This window comes from Sphaerodactylus townsendi, linkage group LG06 (assembly GCF_021028975.2).
Source record: "Sphaerodactylus townsendi isolate TG3544 linkage group LG06, MPM_Stown_v2.3, whole genome shotgun sequence".
NCBI lineage: Eukaryota > Metazoa > Chordata > Lepidosauria > Squamata > Sphaerodactylidae > Sphaerodactylus > Sphaerodactylus townsendi.
The window spans coordinates 128,440,924-128,465,215 of NC_059430.1; the positions used below are offsets into that span (position 1 = coordinate 128,440,924).

Below are 24,292 nucleotides of genomic sequence, written 5' to 3' on the forward strand. Positions count from 1 at the left end.
CCCCCCCCCACCCCCCCCCCCCCCCACCCCCCCCCCCCCCCACCCCCCCCCCCCCCCACCCCCCCCCCCCCCCACCCCCCCCCCCCCCCACCCCCCCCCCCCCCCACCCCCCCCCCCCCCCACCCCCCCCCCCCCCCACCCCCCCCCCCCCCCACCCCCCCCCCCCCCCACCCCCCCCCCCCCCCACCCCCCCCCCCCCCCACCCCCCCCCCCCCCCACCCCCCCCCCCCCCCACCCCCCCCCCCCCCCACCCCCCCCCCCCCCCACCCCCCCCCCCCCCCACCCCCCCCCCCCCCCACCCCCCCCCCCCCCCACCCCCCCCCCCCCCCACCCCCCCCCCCCCCCACCCCCCCCCCCCCCCACCCCCCCCCCCCCCCACCCCCCCCCCCCCCCACCCCCCCCCCCCCCCACCCCCCCCCCCCCCCACCCCCCCCCCCCCCCACCCCCCCCCCCCCCCACCCCCCCCCCCCCCCACCCCCCCCCCCCCCCACCCCCCCCCCCCCCCACCCCCCCCCCCCCCCACCCCCCCCCCCCCCCACCCCCCCCCCCCCCCACCCCCCCCCCCCCCCACCCCCCCCCCCCCCCACCCCCCCCCCCCCCCACCCCCCCCCCCCCCCACCCCCCCCCCCCCCCACCCCCCCCCCCCCCCACCCCCCCCCCCCCCCACCCCCCCCCCCCCCCACCCCCCCCCCCCCCCACCCCCCCCCCCCCCCACCCCCCCCCCCCCCCACCCCCCCCCCCCCCCACCCCCCCCCCCCCCCACCCCCCCCCCCCCCCACCCCCCCCCCCCCCCACCCCCCCCCCCCCCCACCCCCCCCCCCCCCCACCCCCCCCCCCCCCCACCCCCCCCCCCCCCCACCCCCCCCCCCCCCCACCCCCCCCCCCCCCCACCCCCCCCCCCCCCCACCCCCCCCCCCCCCCACCCCCCCCCCCCCCCACCCCCCCCCCCCCCCACCCCCCCCCCCCCCCACCCCCCCCCCCCCCCACCCCCCCCCCCCCCCACCCCCCCCCCCCCCCACCCCCCCCCCCCCCCACCCCCCCCCCCCCCCACCCCCCCCCCCCCCCACCCCCCCCCCCCCCCACCCCCCCCCCCCCCCACCCCCCCCCCCCCCCACCCCCCCCCCCCCCCACCCCCCCCCCCCCCCACCCCCCCCCCCCCCCACCCCCCCCCCCCCCCACCCCCCCCCCCCCCCACCCCCCCCCCCCCCCACCCCCCCCCCCCCCCACCCCCCCCCCCCCCCACCCCCCCCCCCCCCCACCCCCCCCCCCCCCCACCCCCCCCCCCCCCCACCCCCCCCCCCCCCCACCCCCCCCCCCCCCCACCCCCCCCCCCCCCCACCCCCCCCCCCCCCCACCCCCCCCCCCCCCCACCCCCCCCCCCCCCCACCCCCCCCCCCCCCCACCCCCCCCCCCCCCCACCCCCCCCCCCCCCCACCCCCCCCCCCCCCCACCCCCCCCCCCCCCCACCCCCCCCCCCCCCCACCCCCCCCCCCCCCCACCCCCCCCCCCCCCCACCCCCCCCCCCCCCCACCCCCCCCCCCCCCCACCCCCCCCCCCCCCCACCCCCCCCCCCCCCCACCCCCCCCCCCCCCCACCCCCCCCCCCCCCCACCCCCCCCCCCCCCCACCCCCCCCCCCCCCCACCCCCCCCCCCCCCCACCCCCCCCCCCCCCCACCCCCCCCCCCCCCCACCCCCCCCCCCCCCCACCCCCCCCCCCCCCCACCCCCCCCCCCCCCCACCCCCCCCCCCCCCCACCCCCCCCCCCCCCCACCCCCCCCCCCCCCCACCCCCCCCCCCCCCCACCCCCCCCCCCCCCCACCCCCCCCCCCCCCCACCCCCCCCCCCCCCCACCCCCCCCCCCCCCCACCCCCCCCCCCCCCCACCCCCCCCCCCCCCCACCCCCCCCCCCCCCCACCCCCCCCCCCCCCCACCCCCCCCCCCCCCCACCCCCCCCCCCCCCCACCCCCCCCCCCCCCCACCCCCCCCCCCCCCCACCCCCCCCCCCCCCCACCCCCCCCCCCCCCCACCCCCCCCCCCCCCCACCCCCCCCCCCCCCCACCCCCCCCCCCCCCCACCCCCCCCCCCCCCCACCCCCCCCCCCCCCCACCCCCCCCCCCCCCCACCCCCCCCCCCCCCCACCCCCCCCCCCCCCCACCCCCCCCCCCCCCCACCCCCCCCCCCCCCCACCCCCCCCCCCCCCCACCCCCCCCCCCCCCCACCCCCCCCCCCCCCCACCCCCCCCCCCCCCCACCCCCCCCCCCCCCCACCCCCCCCCCCCCCCACCCCCCCCCCCCCCCACCCCCCCCCCCCCCCACCCCCCCCCCCCCCCACCCCCCCCCCCCCCCACCCCCCCCCCCCCCCACCCCCCCCCCCCCCCACCCCCCCCCCCCCCCACCCCCCCCCCCCCCCACCCCCCCCCCCCCCCACCCCCCCCCCCCCCCACCCCCCCCCCCCCCCACCCCCCCCCCCCCCCACCCCCCCCCCCCCCCACCCCCCCCCCCCCCCACCCCCCCCCCCCCCCACCCCCCCCCCCCCCCACCCCCCCCCCCCCCCACCCCCCCCCCCCCCCACCCCCCCCCCCCCCCACCCCCCCCCCCCCCCACCCCCCCCCCCCCCCACCCCCCCCCCCCCCCACCCCCCCCCCCCCCCACCCCCCCCCCCCCCCACCCCCCCCCCCCCCCACCCCCCCCCCCCCCCACCCCCCCCCCCCCCCACCCCCCCCCCCCCCCACCCCCCCCCCCCCCCACCCCCCCCCCCCCCCACCCCCCCCCCCCCCCACCCCCCCCCCCCCCCACCCCCCCCCCCCCCCACCCCCCCCCCCCCCCACCCCCCCCCCCCCCCACCCCCCCCCCCCCCCACCCCCCCCCCCCCCCACCCCCCCCCCCCCCCACCCCCCCCCCCCCCCACCCCCCCCCCCCCCCACCCCCCCCCCCCCCCACCCCCCCCCCCCCCCACCCCCCCCCCCCCCCACCCCCCCCCCCCCCCACCCCCCCCCCCCCCCACCCCCCCCCCCCCCCACCCCCCCCCCCCCCCACCCCCCCCCCCCCCCACCCCCCCCCCCCCCCACCCCCCCCCCCCCCCACCCCCCCCCCCCCCCACCCCCCCCCCCCCCCACCCCCCCCCCCCCCCACCCCCCCCCCCCCCCACCCCCCCCCCCCCCCACCCCCCCCCCCCCCCACCCCCCCCCCCCCCCACCCCCCCCCCCCCCCACCCCCCCCCCCCCCCACCCCCCCCCCCCCCCACCCCCCCCCCCCCCCACCCCCCCCCCCCCCCACCCCCCCCCCCCCCCACCCCCCCCCCCCCCCACCCCCCCCCCCCCCCACCCCCCCCCCCCCCCACCCCCCCCCCCCCCCACCCCCCCCCCCCCCCACCCCCCCCCCCCCCCACCCCCCCCCCCCCCCACCCCCCCCCCCCCCCACCCCCCCCCCCCCCCACCCCCCCCCCCCCCCACCCCCCCCCCCCCCCACCCCCCCCCCCCCCCACCCCCCCCCCCCCCCACCCCCCCCCCCCCCCACCCCCCCCCCCCCCCACCCCCCCCCCCCCCCACCCCCCCCCCCCCCCACCCCCCCCCCCCCCCACCCCCCCCCCCCCCCACCCCCCCCCCCCCCCACCCCCCCCCCCCCCCACCCCCCCCCCCCCCCACCCCCCCCCCCCCCCACCCCCCCCCCCCCCCACCCCCCCCCCCCCCCACCCCCCCCCCCCCCCACCCCCCCCCCCCCCCACCCCCCCCCCCCCCCACCCCCCCCCCCCCCCACCCCCCCCCCCCCCCACCCCCCCCCCCCCCCACCCCCCCCCCCCCCCACCCCCCCCCCCCCCCACCCCCCCCCCCCCCCACCCCCCCCCCCCCCCACCCCCCCCCCCCCCCACCCCCCCCCCCCCCCACCCCCCCCCCCCCCCACCCCCCCCCCCCCCCACCCCCCCCCCCCCCCACCCCCCCCCCCCCCCACCCCCCCCCCCCCCCACCCCCCCCCCCCCCCACCCCCCCCCCCCCCCACCCCCCCCCCCCCCCACCCCCCCCCCCCCCCACCCCCCCCCCCCCCCACCCCCCCCCCCCCCCACCCCCCCCCCCCCCCACCCCCCCCCCCCCCCACCCCCCCCCCCCCCCACCCCCCCCCCCCCCCACCCCCCCCCCCCCCCACCCCCCCCCCCCCCCACCCCCCCCCCCCCCCACCCCCCCCCCCCCCCACCCCCCCCCCCCCCCACCCCCCCCCCCCCCCACCCCCCCCCCCCCCCACCCCCCCCCCCCCCCACCCCCCCCCCCCCCCACCCCCCCCCCCCCCCACCCCCCCCCCCCCCCACCCCCCCCCCCCCCCACCCCCCCCCCCCCCCACCCCCCCCCCCCCCCACCCCCCCCCCCCCCCACCCCCCCCCCCCCCCACCCCCCCCCCCCCCCACCCCCCCCCCCCCCCACCCCCCCCCCCCCCCACCCCCCCCCCCCCCCACCCCCCCCCCCCCCCACCCCCCCCCCCCCCCACCCCCCCCCCCCCCCACCCCCCCCCCCCCCCACCCCCCCCCCCCCCCACCCCCCCCCCCCCCCACCCCCCCCCCCCCCCACCCCCCCCCCCCCCCACCCCCCCCCCCCCCCACCCCCCCCCCCCCCCACCCCCCCCCCCCCCCACCCCCCCCCCCCCCCACCCCCCCCCCCCCCCACCCCCCCCCCCCCCCACCCCCCCCCCCCCCCACCCCCCCCCCCCCCCACCCCCCCCCCCCCCCACCCCCCCCCCCCCCCACCCCCCCCCCCCCCCACCCCCCCCCCCCCCCACCCCCCCCCCCCCCCACCCCCCCCCCCCCCCACCCCCCCCCCCCCCCACCCCCCCCCCCCCCCACCCCCCCCCCCCCCCACCCCCCCCCCCCCCCACCCCCCCCCCCCCCCACCCCCCCCCCCCCCCACCCCCCCCCCCCCCCACCCCCCCCCCCCCCCACCCCCCCCCCCCCCCACCCCCCCCCCCCCCCACCCCCCCCCCCCCCCACCCCCCCCCCCCCCCACCCCCCCCCCCCCCCACCCCCCCCCCCCCCCACCCCCCCCCCCCCCCACCCCCCCCCCCCCCCACCCCCCCCCCCCCCCACCCCCCCCCCCCCCCACCCCCCCCCCCCCCCACCCCCCCCCCCCCCCACCCCCCCCCCCCCCCACCCCCCCCCCCCCCCACCCCCCCCCCCCCCCACCCCCCCCCCCCCCCACCCCCCCCCCCCCCCACCCCCCCCCCCCCCCACCCCCCCCCCCCCCCACCCCCCCCCCCCCCCACCCCCCCCCCCCCCCACCCCCCCCCCCCCCCACCCCCCCCCCCCCCCACCCCCCCCCCCCCCCACCCCCCCCCCCCCCCACCCCCCCCCCCCCCCACCCCCCCCCCCCCCCACCCCCCCCCCCCCCCACCCCCCCCCCCCCCCACCCCCCCCCCCCCCCACCCCCCCCCCCCCCCACCCCCCCCCCCCCCCACCCCCCCCCCCCCCCACCCCCCCCCCCCCCCACCCCCCCCCCCCCCCACCCCCCCCCCCCCCCACCCCCCCCCCCCCCCACCCCCCCCCCCCCCCACCCCCCCCCCCCCCCACCCCCCCCCCCCCCCACCCCCCCCCCCCCCCACCCCCCCCCCCCCCCACCCCCCCCCCCCCCCACCCCCCCCCCCCCCCACCCCCCCCCCCCCCCACCCCCCCCCCCCCCCACCCCCCCCCCCCCCCACCCCCCCCCCCCCCCACCCCCCCCCCCCCCCACCCCCCCCCCCCCCCACCCCCCCCCCCCCCCACCCCCCCCCCCCCCCACCCCCCCCCCCCCCCACCCCCCCCCCCCCCCACCCCCCCCCCCCCCCACCCCCCCCCCCCCCCACCCCCCCCCCCCCCCACCCCCCCCCCCCCCCACCCCCCCCCCCCCCCACCCCCCCCCCCCCCCACCCCCCCCCCCCCCCACCCCCCCCCCCCCCCACCCCCCCCCCCCCCCACCCCCCCCCCCCCCCACCCCCCCCCCCCCCCACCCCCCCCCCCCCCCACCCCCCCCCCCCCCCACCCCCCCCCCCCCCCACCCCCCCCCCCCCCCACCCCCCCCCCCCCCCACCCCCCCCCCCCCCCACCCCCCCCCCCCCCCACCCCCCCCCCCCCCCACCCCCCCCCCCCCCCACCCCCCCCCCCCCCCACCCCCCCCCCCCCCCACCCCCCCCCCCCCCCACCCCCCCCCCCCCCCACCCCCCCCCCCCCCCACCCCCCCCCCCCCCCACCCCCCCCCCCCCCCACCCCCCCCCCCCCCCACCCCCCCCCCCCCCCACCCCCCCCCCCCCCCACCCCCCCCCCCCCCCACCCCCCCCCCCCCCCACCCCCCCCCCCCCCCACCCCCCCCCCCCCCCACCCCCCCCCCCCCCCACCCCCCCCCCCCCCCACCCCCCCCCCCCCCCACCCCCCCCCCCCCCCACCCCCCCCCCCCCCCACCCCCCCCCCCCCCCACCCCCCCCCCCCCCCACCCCCCCCCCCCCCCACCCCCCCCCCCCCCCACCCCCCCCCCCCCCCACCCCCCCCCCCCCCCACCCCCCCCCCCCCCCACCCCCCCCCCCCCCCACCCCCCCCCCCCCCCACCCCCCCCCCCCCCCACCCCCCCCCCCCCCCACCCCCCCCCCCCCCCACCCCCCCCCCCCCCCACCCCCCCCCCCCCCCACCCCCCCCCCCCCCCACCCCCCCCCCCCCCCACCCCCCCCCCCCCCCACCCCCCCCCCCCCCCACCCCCCCCCCCCCCCACCCCCCCCCCCCCCCACCCCCCCCCCCCCCCACCCCCCCCCCCCCCCACCCCCCCCCCCCCCCACCCCCCCCCCCCCCCACCCCCCCCCCCCCCCACCCCCCCCCCCCCCCACCCCCCCCCCCCCCCACCCCCCCCCCCCCCCACCCCCCCCCCCCCCCACCCCCCCCCCCCCCCACCCCCCCCCCCCCCCACCCCCCCCCCCCCCCACCCCCCCCCCCCCCCACCCCCCCCCCCCCCCACCCCCCCCCCCCCCCACCCCCCCCCCCCCCCACCCCCCCCCCCCCCCACCCCCCCCCCCCCCCACCCCCCCCCCCCCCCACCCCCCCCCCCCCCCACCCCCCCCCCCCCCCACCCCCCCCCCCCCCCACCCCCCCCCCCCCCCACCCCCCCCCCCCCCCACCCCCCCCCCCCCCCACCCCCCCCCCCCCCCACCCCCCCCCCCCCCCACCCCCCCCCCCCCCCACCCCCCCCCCCCCCCACCCCCCCCCCCCCCCACCCCCCCCCCCCCCCACCCCCCCCCCCCCCCACCCCCCCCCCCCCCCACCCCCCCCCCCCCCCACCCCCCCCCCCCCCCACCCCCCCCCCCCCCCACCCCCCCCCCCCCCCACCCCCCCCCCCCCCCACCCCCCCCCCCCCCCACCCCCCCCCCCCCCCACCCCCCCCCCCCCCCACCCCCCCCCCCCCCCACCCCCCCCCCCCCCCACCCCCCCCCCCCCCCACCCCCCCCCCCCCCCACCCCCCCCCCCCCCCACCCCCCCCCCCCCCCACCCCCCCCCCCCCCCACCCCCCCCCCCCCCCACCCCCCCCCCCCCCCACCCCCCCCCCCCCCCACCCCCCCCCCCCCCCACCCCCCCCCCCCCCCACCCCCCCCCCCCCCCACCCCCCCCCCCCCCCACCCCCCCCCCCCCCCACCCCCCCCCCCCCCCACCCCCCCCCCCCCCCACCCCCCCCCCCCCCCACCCCCCCCCCCCCCCACCCCCCCCCCCCCCCACCCCCCCCCCCCCCCACCCCCCCCCCCCCCCACCCCCCCCCCCCCCCACCCCCCCCCCCCCCCACCCCCCCCCCCCCCCACCCCCCCCCCCCCCCACCCCCCCCCCCCCCCACCCCCCCCCCCCCCCACCCCCCCCCCCCCCCACCCCCCCCCCCCCCCACCCCCCCCCCCCCCCACCCCCCCCCCCCCCCACCCCCCCCCCCCCCCACCCCCCCCCCCCCCCACCCCCCCCCCCCCCCACCCCCCCCCCCCCCCACCCCCCCCCCCCCCCACCCCCCCCCCCCCCCACCCCCCCCCCCCCCCACCCCCCCCCCCCCCCACCCCCCCCCCCCCCCACCCCCCCCCCCCCCCACCCCCCCCCCCCCCCACCCCCCCCCCCCCCCACCCCCCCCCCCCCCCACCCCCCCCCCCCCCCACCCCCCCCCCCCCCCACCCCCCCCCCCCCCCACCCCCCCCCCCCCCCACCCCCCCCCCCCCCCACCCCCCCCCCCCCCCACCCCCCCCCCCCCCCACCCCCCCCCCCCCCCACCCCCCCCCCCCCCCACCCCCCCCCCCCCCCACCCCCCCCCCCCCCCACCCCCCCCCCCCCCCACCCCCCCCCCCCCCCACCCCCCCCCCCCCCCACCCCCCCCCCCCCCCACCCCCCCCCCCCCCCACCCCCCCCCCCCCCCACCCCCCCCCCCCCCCACCCCCCCCCCCCCCCACCCCCCCCCCCCCCCACCCCCCCCCCCCCCCACCCCCCCCCCCCCCCACCCCCCCCCCCCCCCACCCCCCCCCCCCCCCACCCCCCCCCCCCCCCACCCCCCCCCCCCCCCACCCCCCCCCCCCCCCACCCCCCCCCCCCCCCACCCCCCCCCCCCCCCACCCCCCCCCCCCCCCACCCCCCCCCCCCCCCACCCCCCCCCCCCCCCACCCCCCCCCCCCCCCACCCCCCCCCCCCCCCACCCCCCCCCCCCCCCACCCCCCCCCCCCCCCACCCCCCCCCCCCCCCACCCCCCCCCCCCCCCACCCCCCCCCCCCCCCACCCCCCCCCCCCCCCACCCCCCCCCCCCCCCACCCCCCCCCCCCCCCACCCCCCCCCCCCCCCACCCCCCCCCCCCCCCACCCCCCCCCCCCCCCACCCCCCCCCCCCCCCACCCCCCCCCCCCCCCACCCCCCCCCCCCCCCACCCCCCCCCCCCCCCACCCCCCCCCCCCCCCACCCCCCCCCCCCCCCACCCCCCCCCCCCCCCACCCCCCCCCCCCCCCACCCCCCCCCCCCCCCACCCCCCCCCCCCCCCACCCCCCCCCCCCCCCACCCCCCCCCCCCCCCACCCCCCCCCCCCCCCACCCCCCCCCCCCCCCACCCCCCCCCCCCCCCACCCCCCCCCCCCCCCACCCCCCCCCCCCCCCACCCCCCCCCCCCCCCACCCCCCCCCCCCCCCACCCCCCCCCCCCCCCACCCCCCCCCCCCCCCACCCCCCCCCCCCCCCACCCCCCCCCCCCCCCACCCCCCCCCCCCCCCACCCCCCCCCCCCCCCACCCCCCCCCCCCCCCACCCCCCCCCCCCCCCACCCCCCCCCCCCCCCACCCCCCCCCCCCCCCACCCCCCCCCCCCCCCACCCCCCCCCCCCCCCACCCCCCCCCCCCCCCACCCCCCCCCCCCCCCACCCCCCCCCCCCCCCACCCCCCCCCCCCCCCACCCCCCCCCCCCCCCACCCCCCCCCCCCCCCACCCCCCCCCCCCCCCACCCCCCCCCCCCCCCACCCCCCCCCCCCCCCACCCCCCCCCCCCCCCACCCCCCCCCCCCCCCACCCCCCCCCCCCCCCACCCCCCCCCCCCCCCACCCCCCCCCCCCCCCACCCCCCCCCCCCCCCACCCCCCCCCCCCCCCACCCCCCCCCCCCCCCACCCCCCCCCCCCCCCACCCCCCCCCCCCCCCACCCCCCCCCCCCCCCACCCCCCCCCCCCCCCACCCCCCCCCCCCCCCACCCCCCCCCCCCCCCACCCCCCCCCCCCCCCACCCCCCCCCCCCCCCACCCCCCCCCCCCCCCACCCCCCCCCCCCCCCACCCCCCCCCCCCCCCACCCCCCCCCCCCCCCACCCCCCCCCCCCCCCACCCCCCCCCCCCCCCACCCCCCCCCCCCCCCACCCCCCCCCCCCCCCACCCCCCCCCCCCCCCACCCCCCCCCCCCCCCACCCCCCCCCCCCCCCACCCCCCCCCCCCCCCACCCCCCCCCCCCCCCACCCCCCCCCCCCCCCACCCCCCCCCCCCCCCACCCCCCCCCCCCCCCACCCCCCCCCCCCCCCACCCCCCCCCCCCCCCACCCCCCCCCCCCCCCACCCCCCCCCCCCCCCACCCCCCCCCCCCCCCACCCCCCCCCCCCCCCACCCCCCCCCCCCCCCACCCCCCCCCCCCCCCACCCCCCCCCCCCCCCACCCCCCCCCCCCCCCACCCCCCCCCCCCCCCACCCCCCCCCCCCCCCACCCCCCCCCCCCCCCACCCCCCCCCCCCCCCACCCCCCCCCCCCCCCACCCCCCCCCCCCCCCACCCCCCCCCCCCCTATGGACTACAATTCCCATCAGCCCCTGTCGGCATGGCCAATTGGCCATGCTGGCAGGGGCTGATGGGAATTGTAGTTCATAACATCTGGAGTGCCAAAGGTTCGCCATCACTGGATAAGGCATGCTCATTTAGGATCAGGCCTGGGTGTGAAATTGTGTTTGCATCATCTTATGGACTAGAGTTTTGGAACAGGTGAAAGAAAATTACCTTTCAACATCTGGATAACATCCCCCACGTTAACCTGCTTTTGCTGAACCCATCCTAAATCACAGGAAGGGAGTATGGGCGCACCACGTGTTTACTCAGGAGTAAACATGATCCAGATGTTGTAGATAGGGGGCTGGTAAGGAAGGGTTTGTGTAAGACTATCTGGTCTACTGCCGAAGTAAGATTTCGAACAAGGAATTCCCCCCCCCCAATCACAGCTGCTGTTGCTCAGTTGCTAAGCAACCACCTTTTGCATCACCTCTCCAGGAAAGCATCCAAACTGGCCAATCAGTGGGTGATATGGCAATGCCGGGTTGTGATTGGTGGGCTCCAACATTTCATAAACCTTTTTAAACCCCTTGGCTGGCATACAGGTATGAGAAATAGACAAGGAGGTCCGTTGATAAAGGGAAATGGTTCTGACCTTGTTAGCAGTTTTGGAGTTATTTTTAAAAAAGGGAGAAACAAAAAGCATCCTTACCAAATTATCCAGCTCGGGATTCGAAGAAAATAGAGGTTTTTCTGTCCTAACCTAAAAATAGACAATTCGGGGAAGGGGGGAGTGGGGGGGGGGACACAAGCAAGACAGAAGGTATTAGTAAGAAAGAAAAAAACAAGATTGAGAGGAAAGCATAAGATGTGCACCGTTGAAAAAATCTGTTCCTCTCATTTCCCAGAAACCGTAAAGAAACAGCAACAAAAATGCCAATTTTCTTTCCCCCGAGATTCCTCCCAGCTGGCAAGAGTTTGTATATTTCGCTGTAGAAAGTTTGCAAACCTTCCCGTCGCTCTCACTCCCCCGACCCCTCTCCCTGCTCTTGTTAAATTCCTCAACATTTTTCTTGACTTTTCAAACACGAGGTCAATTCTCTTCCATATGTCTCCTGTAAGAATCCCCTTGCGGGATACAGTTTAGGCGCTCTAAACAGAGCCGGGGGCGTCGGTCGAGCTCCCTCCCTTCCAGAATCAAAGATGCAGGGGTTGGGGAGGGGGGGGGGTCAGGAGATGGGGCCAAGAGGGAACTTAGTGGTGGAGCTAGTAGCGTCTGACAACTCGGGGAGCGCAGCTAGCGCGGCCACCTCTAAACCAGGCCTGGTTATCTTCCACTATTACCATGGCGGCGAACCTTTGGCACTCCAGATATTATGGACTACAATTCCCATCAGCCCCTGCCTGCCTGGCCATTTGACCGTGCTGGCAGGGGCTGCTGGGAATTGTAGTCCACAACATCTGGAGTGCCAAAGGTTCGTCACCACTGCACTATTACAATCCATCTCCAGACAATCTAAATCACTTTCCCTAAAGAAAATGGTCACTTTGGAGAGCGCATAACCAAGAATCAACCCCAAAGGGAATGTAGGCTCAAAGCCCGTTTATGCACACGTGGTTTCTTTTACTTTGAGCACACATTCCCTTCAGGTTTGATTTTTGGTTACGGACATGTTTTCCCTCTCTGGCACCGATCCTGCTGTCAGATCATAAAATCCCGGCAGTTTCCAAAAGCTCTTTTAAGCATGACCTTTTTTCTCCCTTCACAGGGAAAGCGAAGGAGATTCACTAGCATTTTGGGGCTCCTTTCCCCCCGCACACCCCACAATAGCTCCTGTCACTCTACAGGCCCTGTTTTTAGGCTAACCAAAAGGTTTAGAAGGTCCCCTGCCATCTTCTTTTGAAAAATTTTCACATTTAAAGTCTGTCACTGGAGTGGTAGATTGAAGAAGAAGAAGAAGAAGAAGAAGAAGAAGAAGAAGAAGAAGAAGAAGAAGAAGAAGAAGAAGAAGAAGAAGAAGAAGAAGAAGAAGAAGAAGAAGAGTTTGGATTTATGTCCCCCCCTTTCTCTCCTGTAGGAGACTCAAAGGGGCTGACAATCTCCTTGCCCTTCCCCCCCCCCTCACAACAAACACCCTGTGAGGTAGGTGGGGCTGAGCGAGCTCCGAGAAGCCGTGACTAGCCCAAGGTCACCCAGCTGGCGTGTGTGGGCGTGCACAGGCTGATCTGAATTCCCCAGATAAGCCTCCACAGCTCAGGCGGCAGAGCTGGGAATCAAACCCGGTTCCTCCAGATTAGATACACGAGCTCTTCATCTCCTACGCCACTGCTGCTCTGAAGTGGCGGTCCTGGAGAAATTGACACCCTGCTGAGGTCCCCGCCCCACCCAAACCCCACTCTCCGTAGGCTCCACCCAAAATTCCCAAGCAGGAGTTGGCAACAACAGGGAGAACCCATGCAGAAGAGATCTATATTCACCCAATATGCACAGCTTTAAAAGGGGAGACAGCAGAAAAAAAACAACAAACATTTTCTGGGGTTTCTGATAACTGGTCCAAAAATAACCAGCCCCCAGCAAACAGACCATGTTTTTCAAGATTGAGTGCCCAAATTTCAACCCAAAACACACTTATTTACCGCAAAGTGCCAACACGGCAATTTAACCTGAGTATTGAGGTTTTCATTTAGAAAAAACGGTTGGCTCCGAGGCATGTGTTACTCGGGAGTAAGCTTGGTGGTAGTCGGTGGCTTGGCTTTGAAGCAACCGTGGAACTCTTCCAACGGGTGAATCACGACCCTAGGAGGGTTTACTCAGAAGCAAGCCCCATTGCCAGCAACTGAGCTAAAGGATAAAGGTAAAGGATCGCGCTTTAGTTCTTCGCATGAAAATCAGTGGGGTTTAACAGCGCTTAACAGGGTTACCTACACTGCTTCCCCAAAACTAGGTCTTAGGTTTAATGCTAATAATCGAGCCCAGCGGCCAAGGCCAGCCTAGATGTGTGTGTGCGTGGGGGGGGGGCGATTCTGTTTGCACGTGCCCACAGAGAGGGCTCTGAGTGCCACCTCTGGCACCCATGCCATAGGTTTGCCATCACTGATCTAAGTAATCAGGAAAAGTTGATAATAAATATAAGTACAACATATGGCTTAAAAATGTATATATTCCTAAAGTTTTTCCTCAAATAATAAGAATAGGTAATAGATATGGAACCTTTTTGTGGATTCGTATGTATACATTACATTAAGTGCGGAAATTAGCTAAATTTAAATATTCCATTTAAGACGTAAATACCCTTCCTAACAGGAAGTCAATTTTAAATTGGTCTAACAAATCTTTCTTACTGATTTTATTATTTCTTTTTTTCTGTCTTCCTATAAAATATAACTTCCATCTTTTTCTTTCTTTACTTTCTTTTTTCTCAGTTTCGTTAGCATGCATTTGTTTTGTATAGAAATAAATTTACAAATGTAAATGATTAATAACGAAATCTTTTAGACTAACATGTATCTGTACTGACTTTGTCTTACTTTCTTGTAATAAAATTGATTTTTAAAAAAAAATTTCAAAAATGAACATGTACAACCAGTTCTTGCTCTCGTAAAAGGAAACTCTTAACTCCCGGTGCTGACTCAAAGGCCAAATAGCAAGAATTTGTCTGGTAGCGTTTGCAAAAATGTCTTTATGCACTGGGGGAAAAGGCAGCATAATGTAATGGTTAGATCCTTCAACTTGGCGTAAAGCTTACTGGGTAACCTTGGGCCAGTCATAAGCTTTCAGCCTCAGCTACTTCACAGAGTTGTTGTGAGCAGTGGCGCATCTGCCTAGGGACAAGGGGTACCCCTTGTCCCCGGGCGCCACTCTTCTAGTCACGTGGGGGGCGCAAAATCGGCCCCCCATGTGTCCAGGAAGTCCCGCTGACTCATTGTTTTCGCATGCCTCGACACCATCCAGCAGGTGGAGTCTGTTGGGGGGGGAGGTGGGCGGGGTCTAGGACAGTGGGGGTGAAGCCTGGGGCATCAGGGGGCGGAGCTAGGGTGGTGGGGGGCAGAGGGGGGCGGCAGAGCCTGGGTGGGTCCTGGAGACAATTTGTCTCCGGGCACCATTTACCCCTGGTACGCTTCTGGTTGTGAGGATAAACTAGAGGAAGGGAAAACGCATATACAACCCTAAACCTCTCTGGAGAAAAAAAGGATAAAAATGTGATATAATTAATAGGCAAGAGGGGTGTGTCCGTTTCCTCCAATTGCTGCTTCTCCAGCTTGAACTTTGTTTTTTAAAATATTCCTCCCAGAAAGATGCGCCCTTTGCACATCCTCAGAGGCTCTTGATTCGATCTACCCAGAAATCTTATATATCACAAGGCAGCCAAAGGGCTGGATGTTTCTCACACCTAAAATCTCCACAGATGCAGAGGAGAAATTCTTTGTTCCATATTCTCAGAACAGGACTTGTTTTCATACTCAGCTTTTCCTACTGGATCCCTCAACACGTCTGATCAACTAGGAAAAAAATAGTTCAGGAGCACCTGGACTTATTCCTGTCCAGATTTCTCCATTGGCAGCTGTGCGGTTTAGGATATAGCTGATTTTGCCGTACTGCAATAAAACAGAGTTTGCAGACGAGTGCCAGGCAAGGAAGCCATCCTACTATAGCAGTGATGGCGAACCTATGGCACGGGCGCCAGAGGTGGCACTCAGAGCCCTTTCTGTGGGCACGCTTGCACAGAGTTCATCATGTGGGGGGGGCGAAAAATCACACCCCCCCCCACACACATACACCTAACCTGACCTGGGCATGATCCTCTACCCAGGAGTAAGCTCGGTTGCTGGCAATGGGGCTTCCTTCTGAGTAAACCCTCCTAGGGTCACGATTCATCCATTCGAAGCATTGCACGATTGCTTCACCAAGCTTACTCCCGAGTAACATGCGCTTCGGAGTCAACCGTTTTTTCTAAACTAAAACCTCAGTATTCAGGTTAAATTGCCATGTTGGCACTTTGCAATAAATAAGTGGGTTTTGGGTTGCAATTTGGGCACTCGGCCTCGAAAAGGTTCACCATCACTGTACTATAGCAGTGGTGGTGAACCTATGGCACTCCATATGTTCATGGACTACAATTCCCATCAGCCCCTGCCGGCATGGCCCATTGGCCATGCTGGCGGAGGCTGATGAGAATTGTAGTCCATGAATAACTGGAGTGCCATATTGTAGTTCATGAACATCTGGAGTGCCATAGGTTCGCCACCACGGTACTATAGAGCCAAGAGCCTGGGTCCAGCATCTGGAAAGGCCCAGGATCAAATTGCATTCATGTCATGGAAGCTTTCTGGGCCAGTCCTATTGGGCCAGTCCTATTCCCTTGGGCCAGTCCTATTCCCTTAGCCTGGTGGTCCCTTCCTCCACTGAGGTGCAAGCAGGAGGGCTCTCTCCATGGCTGGCCCCAGACTATGGACCAGCCTCTCAGCGGAAATTCACCAGGCGCCCACCCTTTACAGGTTTCGGCATCTGGCGAAGGCTTTCCTCTTCACCAAGGCCTTTGACCTTTGACCCCCTGGATGCCCCCTCTGGAGGCTGCTGGTCTGGCGTGGGGGAGGGATGAGCAATACTCTGGAAAATGTTTTATGGTGTCTTTGTGATTGGTTCACAGGATGAGGAGTTATTTGATGTTGCTTTATTACTGTTCAGTTTTGGATTCTAGTGGTTTTTGTGGTTGTTTTTCTATGATGCGGAGTTACATAGCACTGTTTTTAATCTTGGTTTTCCACTTTGTGAGCCGCCCTGAGACCTTCCGTAAGAGGGGGGAGGATAATTTTAGAAAATAAATAAATAAATGGACTACCTCACAGGGTTGCTGTGAGGATAAAATAAAGGGCAGGAGAGAATCGTGTAAGCTGCTGACCCATAGAGCAGTGGTGGCGAACCTATGGCACGGGTGGCAGAGATGGTACTCAGAGCCCTTTCTGTGGGCACACGCAAACAGAGTCGCCCCCATCCCCCACACATCTAGGCTGGCATTGGCCGCTGGGCTCGATTATTAGCGTTAAACCTAAGACCTAGTTTTGGGGAAGCAGTGTAGGTAACCCTGTTAAGCGTTGTTAAACCCCACTGATTTTCACACGAAGAACTAAAGCGTGATCTTTTACCTGGGAGTAATTCTATGCCAATCAAGGCTTGCTTCTACCTGGGAGTAAGCTTGGTTGCTGGCAATGGGACTTGCTTCTGAGTAAACCCTCCTAGGGTCGTGATTCACCCGTTCATAGAGTTGCACAGTTGCTTCAAAGCAAAGCCACTGATTACCACCAAGCTTACTCCCGAGTAACGCACGCCTCTGAGCCAACCGTTTTTTCTAAACTAAAACCTCAGTATTCAGGTTAAATTGCCGTGTTGGCACTTTGTGATAAATAAGTGGGTTTGGGGTTGCAATTTGGGCACTCGATCTCGAAAAGGTTCACCATCACTGCCATAGAGTGACGTCACATCATGACATTTACTAGGCCAGGGGTCTGCAACCTGCGGCTCTCCAGATGTTCAAGGACTACAAATCCCATCAGCCCCTGCCAGCCTGGCCAATTGGAAACATGGCAGACTATGTTTACAGGGTGGTTTGCCAGTCATCTCCCATTGGGGAGAAATGTGGGGTACAAATGAATCAATGAAACACGAACCCCCACTATTTGATAGATGAAAGGACACTTCTCACACCACGGTTCTCCATTCTCACATTTGACCACCAAATCAAAAAATGGTTCAAGACTCTTTGGCACCTGATCATCTTGGCAATAACTTAGAAAGCCAAGAGATTTAGTCAAGAACTATTTCTTTTTCTGTATTGTTGGATAAAAATTTACTCTGCATCTCAGTCCTCAAAAAAACAACCCTAAAACATAAGATGCTTTAACTACAGAATGCAGAATTTCACTGTGAACCTGTTTCACTTATATGGTAGCGCTAATTCCATCCCAGACAGCTCCACATTGGAGTCCAGTGGGATGGAAGTAGAAGAGAAATTAGCATATCTCCAGTGTAAAAACTTTTCTGTGGGGCAACCTCAAAAACTCCACTCCGAGGAAAACATAGGGGTAAAGGAACAGAAACGGTCCCAGATAAATGTAACAGAGTCCAGGGCTAAGGAATTAAAGACTAGTGAATTTATTGCGGCATGATTGTAAGAAGAAGAAGAAGAGGAGAAGAGTTTGGATTTATATCCCCCCTTTCTCTCCTGCAGGAGACTCAAAGGGGCTTACAATCTCCTTGCCCTTCCCCCCTCACAACAAACACCCTGTGAGGTAAGTGGGGCTGAGAGAGCTCCAAAAAGCTGTGACTAGCCCAAGGTCACCCAGCTGGCGTGTGTGGGAGTGCACAGGCTAATCTGAATTCCCCAGATAAGCCTCCACAACTCAAGCGGCAGAGCTGGGAATCAAACCCGGTTCCTCCAGATCAGAGTGCATCTGCTCTTAGCCACTGCTCTTAGCCACTAAGCCACTTGGAGCTTCATAAGGAAGGAAGGAAGCCCAATAAATGTTTTAAATAAATAAAATGAGAGTGAATAAATAATTTTCGGTAAATCAGAGCTCACCAGATCATCTGAAAATGTCCACTGGGAGAACCACAGCGACCAAGACTGGTCGAAAAAGGGGCAGTCTCGTCCTTCAATATGAAAACACCAAACTTTCAGCCAGTTTTTGTTCAGTTTCTACCAAAGAAACCTAGAAATTGCCGTAAGAAGCAGCTACTCTATCTCTCTGGTGGATTCCGCACAGGGGGTTTGACCTCACACGTGTCCTGTACAGTGGTGGGATCCAAAAATGTTAGTAACAGGTTCCCATGGTGGTGGGACTCAAACTGTGGCGTAGCGCCAATGGGGCTGGGCGGGGCACGACGGGGGCGTGGCCGGGCATTCCGGGGGCGGGGCATTTCTGGGCGGGGCTGTGGCAAGGACGCAGCCGCTGCGCCGGACCTTGGGCAGGAAACGAATGCACGCAGGCGCAGGCTGCCACGCACGCCGGTGCACCTCCTGCTAGACTGCTTCAAGTGCGGCGTGCTACTGCGGAGAGGAGGGGCGTCACTAAGGCAAAAATCAGGTGGCAACATCACCAATTAGTAACCCCCTCTCGGCACACACAATCCAGCAGGTTCTCACAGGTTCCCGAGAGTAGGTTACCAATTATTTGTGTGTGCTGAGAAGGGGTTACTAAGTGGTGATTTTGCCACGTGATTTTTGCCTTAGTTACACCCCTCCTCTCAGCAGTAGCGCGCAGAACTTGAAGCAGTCTAGCAGGAGGTGCACCGGCGTGCGTGGCAGCCTGCGCCTGCGTGCATTCGTTTCCCGCCCAAGGACCGGCGCAGTGGCTGCGTCCTTGCCACAGCCCCGCCCAGGAATGCCCTACCTTAGGAATGCCCAGCCATCACTCGTCAGGCCCCCCGCCCAGCCCCATTGGCGCTACGCCACAGTTTGAATCCCACCACCATGGGAACCTGTTACTAAAATTTTTGGATCCCACCACTGCTTATAGTACCCGCACAGAAATGCTGCGCTGTGGGGGAGAAGAGGCAGCAGGTTGGCAGCTGGCACAGCTGAAGCAATTTGCACCAATAAAGACTGGCAGGTTTACAAACCTTAGAAATATGTTACCACTATATACACAAGAACCTTTGAGGTTTCAGCACAATATTTCGGCTCTTAGATGATGCCCCACTGTGATGTTTTCTTTGCAGGCTCAAAAATATTCTTAGTGCCCTCAGAGCCTTTCGCATTTGACCATTCCACAGTATATTGGACTCTGTTGCAGAGTCTCTAGCCTAGGGGTCTTCAAACGACGGCCCTCCAGATGTTCATGAACTACAGTTCCCATCAGCCTTGCCACTTGGCCATGCTGGCAGGGGCTGATGGGAATTGTAGTCCATGAACATCTGGAGGGCCATAGTTGGAAGACCCCTGCGTGTCTAGCCTAAGGTGACCAGACGTCCCGCTTTTGGCGGGACAGTCCCACCTTAAACCAATCTGTCCCGCATCCCACTGGGTTTTTTAACTGTCCCGATTTTGCCTTCTGGGCCGCTCCCCTTTTCCCACCCTGTGACAGGGCGGGAAACCGGGGAGCGCCCCAAAAGGCAGTGCGCTCCTGCGGCCGCGCGCGCATGCGCACCCCCTTCCCCGGTCCCAGTTTTAAAAGGTGACAATGTGGTCACCTTACTCTAGCCGCCGCTTGAAGGTGAGTGGGGGGCAGGGGTAGAATGAGAGAATGTGATGGCCTGTGTGTCAGAAAGAAGCAGAGGGACGAGGTGGGGAGGCAGAAAGCGAGAGGAAAGGACAAGATTGGGGGAGCCGCAAGTTTCCTGCAGGTCCCCCTTTGCTTTGTCCGAAAAGCCGCCTGCGACTTATACATGCACAAGAAGACCACGAGCTTTTTAATAGACCACGAACCAGCAATATCTCCGCTGCCACTGGAGCCTGTAGCTCTGCCGGCCGCTTCCGCTTCATACCTGTTTGGCAAAAACAGCGATGTCCTCGTTGAAGGAATCCGAAGAGCAGACGTCACCTCCCGGGTAAGAGCCAGACGTGTCCCTGGGGGAGCAGGTGGCCAATTCACATTTTTCAAACACGAGCGCCAGCAACGGGAACAAGGGGTGCCTGCCAGGCCAAAGGAGACGCTTAGCAAGAAGTCAAACCAGGCTCCCTGGTTAGGGCAGTCAAAGTGATCTACCTTACAGGGGCGTTGTGAATTTCCCTCACTAATAGTCCACGTTCCTCACGGAGACTCAAGGCGGATTACATACCCCGTTTCCCCGAATATAAGACATCCCCTAAAAATAAGACGTAGTAGAGGTTTTGCTGAAGTGCGAAATATAAGGCGTATATAGAATGTCATATCCTCCTAGAATGTCAGCTACACTCTGCATTACGTAGTCGCTATATAATCCCGATTATTAAAGCTAAAACAAATTTGCCTTCGGCTTATGTAGTGAAGTATTTACTCAGTGATGCATCTTCTGAGATAACCTTTAGGGTCGCGACATATCTAGCGGAAGTAATATCTCAAAGACGGGACTAAAATGTGTCCCTCAATGTATCAAATCATCTAAATTACATCGATTTAATGTCTGAGGCTCAAGTCATTGTAATAAACATGAGAAGTCATTCAAATCAGTTTTAATTAACATATGGATATCACAACAGGTCTCCAGAAAGTTTGTGTATAATTTATCCTAACTTAGTGTTCTGGATTCCTCGTTGTATTGCTGTTTATCATACAAACATACTGTATGCAGAATTATTTATGACTAATAAAGGTTTACTGTACTGAACTGTGCCTGCCAGGCCAAAGGAGACGCTTAGCAAGAAGTCAAACCAGGCTCCCTGGCTAGGGCAGTCAAAGTGATCTACCTTGCAGGGGTGTTGTGAATTTCCCTCACTAATAGTCCACGTTCCTCACGGAGACTCAAGGCGGATTACATACCCTGTTTCCCCGAATATAAGACATCCCCCCAAAATAAGACATAGTAGAGGTTTTGCTGAAGTGCAAAATATAAGGCATTCCCCCGAAAGTAAGACGTAGCAAAGTTTTTGTTTGGAAGCACACCCGACGAACAGAACACAGAAAAATAAGACATCCCCTGAAAATAAGACATAGCGCATCTTGGGGAGCAAAAATTAATATCAGACACTGTCTTATATTCGGGGAAACACTGTAGCGTGTGTCAAATAGCAATCAACAGGGCATCCAAAGAACAGGGCAGGAGGATCTGAAAGGGAGAAATCTGGAGCCAGCCAAAAATCCGAAATAAAACTGTGGACACTTTCGAAAATGCAGAAATTGCACAGAAGGAGCACGGTCACAGCAACGGACATTAAATAGCCCGGGAGCCCCCAGTCCTTACCAATGCAACGTTTTGAATAATTTCCTTACACTACAGCCCCGTCGGCTCTGCAAAAATGTCCGCCGGAACTATTCAGTTTTGTTTGATTTGCAGCAAGCCAAGAGAGTGGTAGCACTCTCCCTGTCATCTTCAAACAGGCCGTCTCATGAGGCTGAGACCACAATAGAGACCGTCGCAGGCATCCCTATCTGTCAACCCTGCGGCTGGCCGCCCCGCGGGCCAGGGCCTTTACGGCTCTGGCCCCGGCCTGGTGGAACGCTCTCCCACCGACTGTCCGGGCCCTGCAGGACCTTGGTGAGTTCCGCAGGGCCTGTAAGACGGAGTTGTTCCGCCGGGCCTTTGGAGGAACCGGCCACTGATGGTGCCCCCCCTTCCTTTGGCCCCTGACATCCGGGTCGTCTGTCCTCCAACGGGACTCGCCATCCCTCCCTTTTGGGGAGAGGATTTTGAAAATAGAATGCTGGACGCCACTCATATTTTTACTAGTATTTATTGCATATTTATTAGAGTTAGTTTTCATCGTTTTTATCGCTGCTTTTAAAGGTTTTTAGCTATCCTATATTGTATTATATCTATATGTTGTACACCGCCCGGAGCCCCTCGGGGACAGGGCGGTATAAAAGTCTAAGAAATAAATAAATAAACGAATGACTGAACGAACGAACGAGCGAGCAAACAAACCCGGGACAAGGAAAGGCTGTATAAAACTGCAATCGACCACGCAGAAAAGCGGAAAGGCGATGTCTGCCTGGGATCAGTCCGTCTGACCGTCTCCCGTTAAGATTTTGTTTTATGCTGTTTTACGATGTCCGACAGCTTCCTCGGGTATGAACGTTTCAAAGGATGGAAACTGTGCGCAAATCCAACCCTTGAGAACTTCCAGCGGAAGTTGTGGACTGGCCGGCCCGTGCAAAAGCATCCTCAGCTCCCAAAAACAAGCTCCCGAAAACGCAGCTCCCGAAAAAAAGTCGCAATAACAGATTGGCATCAGGGTAGGGATGCGGCTCCGTGGCGGAACATTTTCTTGGTTTGCAGCAAGTCCTTGATTCAATCTGGTCGGGGGTGGTGCCCTCTGACCTGGACGGACAGCGCAGCCTAGCCCAGTCTTTTCAGATCTCAGTCAGGGCTTATCCATTTGGATGGGAGACTACTAAAGAATACCGGTGTGGCAGCTGCAGCGGCGTAGCTCCAACGGGGTGGGTAGGGCATGACACCCTGGGCACTCGCTGGTGCAGGGGCATTGTAGGGGCGAGGCCAGGCAAGGCAGGGGCGCAGGGTGTGTGTGTGCCCCGGGGTGCAGTCCCCCCTCGCTCTGCCCTTGGGCTGCTCTGGAGCAGGCAACAGCAAACCACCTCTGTATGTCTCTTGCCCTGAGAACCCTACAGGGTGACCATAAGTCAACTGAAGGTTGATCACACTTTCCACCACCAGTAGGTACAAAAGCCCTCTCTTGAGACTCTGGAGAGCACAGGTGTCAAACTCGCGGCCCTCCAGATGTTATGGACTACAGTTCCCATCATCCCCCCCCCACCCCCCCCCCCCCCTCCCCCCCACCCCCCACCCCCCCCCCCCCCCACCCCCCCCCCCCCCCCCCCCCCCCCCCCCCCACCCCCCCCCCCCCCCACCCCCCCCCCCCCCCACCCCCCCCCCCCCCCACCCCCCCCCCCCCCCACCCCCCCCCCCCCCCACCCCCCCCCCCCCCCACCCCCCCCCCCCCCCACCCCCCCCCCCCCCCACCCCCCCCCCCCCCCACCCCCCCCCCCCCCCACCCCCCCCCCCCCCCACCCCCCCCCCCCCCCACCCCCCCCCCCCCCCACCCCCCCCCCCCCCCACCCCCCCCCCCCCCCACCCCCCCCCCCCCCCACCCCCCCCCCCCCCCACCCCCCCCCCCCCCCACCCCCCCCCCCCCCCACCCCCCCCCCCCCCCACCCCCCCCCCCCCCCACCCCCCCCCCCCCCCACCCCCCCCCCCCCCCACCCCCCCCCCCCCCCACCCCCCCCCCCCCCCACCCCCCCCCCCCCCCACCCCCCCCCCCCCCCACCCCCCCCCCCCCCCACCCCCCCCCCCCCCCACCCCCCCCCCCCCCCACCCCCCCCCCCCCCCACCCCCCCCCCCCCCCACCCCCCCCCCCCCCCACCCCCCCCCCCCCCCACCCCCCCCCCCCCCCACCCCCCCCCCCCCCCACCCCCCCCCCCCCCCACCCCCCCCCCCCCCCACCCCCCCCCCCCCCCACCCCCCCCCCCCCCCACCCCCCCCCCCCCCCACCCCCCCCCCCCCCCACCCCCCCCCCCCCCCACCCCCCCCCCCCCCCACCCCCCCCCCCCCCCACCCCCCCCCCCCCCCACCCCCCCCCCCCCCCACCCCCCCCCCCCCCCACCCCCCCCCCCCCCCACCCCCCCCCCCCCCCACCCCCCCCCCCCCCCACCCCCCCCCCCCCCCACCCCCCCCCCCCCCCACCCCCCCCCCCCCCCACCCCCCCCCCCCCCCACCCCCCCCCCCCCCCACCCCCCCCCCCCCCCACCCCCCCCCCCCCCCACCCCCCCCCCCCCCCACCCCCCCCCCCCCCCACCCCCCCCCCCCCCCACCCCCCCCCCCCCCCACCCCCCCCCCCCCCCACCCCCCCCCCCCCCCACCCCCCCCCCCCCCCACCCCCCCCCCCCCCCACCCCCCCCCCCCCCCACCCCCCCCCCCCCCCACCCCCCCCCCCCCCCACCCCCCCCCCCCCCCACCCCCCCCCCCCCCCACCCCCCCCCCCCCCCACCCCCCCCCCCCCCCACCCCCCCCCCCCCCCACCCCCCCCCCCCCCCACCCCCCCCCCCCCCCACCCCCCCCCCCCCCCACCCCCCCCCCCCCCCACCCCCCCCCCCCCCCACCCCCCCCCCCCCCCACCCCCCCCCCCCCCCACCCCCCCCCCCCCCCACCCCCCCCCCCCCCCACCCCCCCCCCCCCCCACCCCCCCCCCCCCCCACCCCCCCCCCCCCCCACCCCCCCCCCCCCCCACCCCCCCCCCCCCCCACCCCCCCCCCCCCCCACCCCCCCCCCCCCCCACCCCCCCCCCCCCCCACCCCCCCCCCCCCCCACCCCCCCCCCCCCCCACCCCCCCCCCCCCCCACCCCCCCCCCCCCCCACCCCCCCCCCCCCCCACCCCCCCCCCCCCCCACCCCCCCCCCCCCCCACCCCCCCCCCCCCCC

General features: G+C 70.7%; 1 protein-coding gene across 1 annotated transcript in view; it reads right to left on the reverse strand.

Moving 5' to 3' along the window:
- The window catches only part of MEIS3 (Meis homeobox 3), a 53,479-nt gene extending 31,169 nt beyond the window's left edge, over positions 1-22,310 (reverse strand). The window contains exons 1-4 of the mRNA XM_048501727.1: positions 22,263-22,310; positions 19,707-19,874; positions 10,938-10,988; positions 10,412-10,416 (exon numbers count right to left, since the gene is read on the reverse strand). Coding sequence (XP_048357684.1) covers positions 10,412-10,416; positions 10,938-10,988; positions 19,707-19,874; positions 22,263-22,310 — 272 coding nt within the window. The remainder of the gene's footprint in view (positions 1-10,411; positions 10,417-10,937; positions 10,989-19,706; positions 19,875-22,262) is intronic.
- Between the last annotated feature and the right edge of the window lie 1,982 nt (positions 22,311-24,292).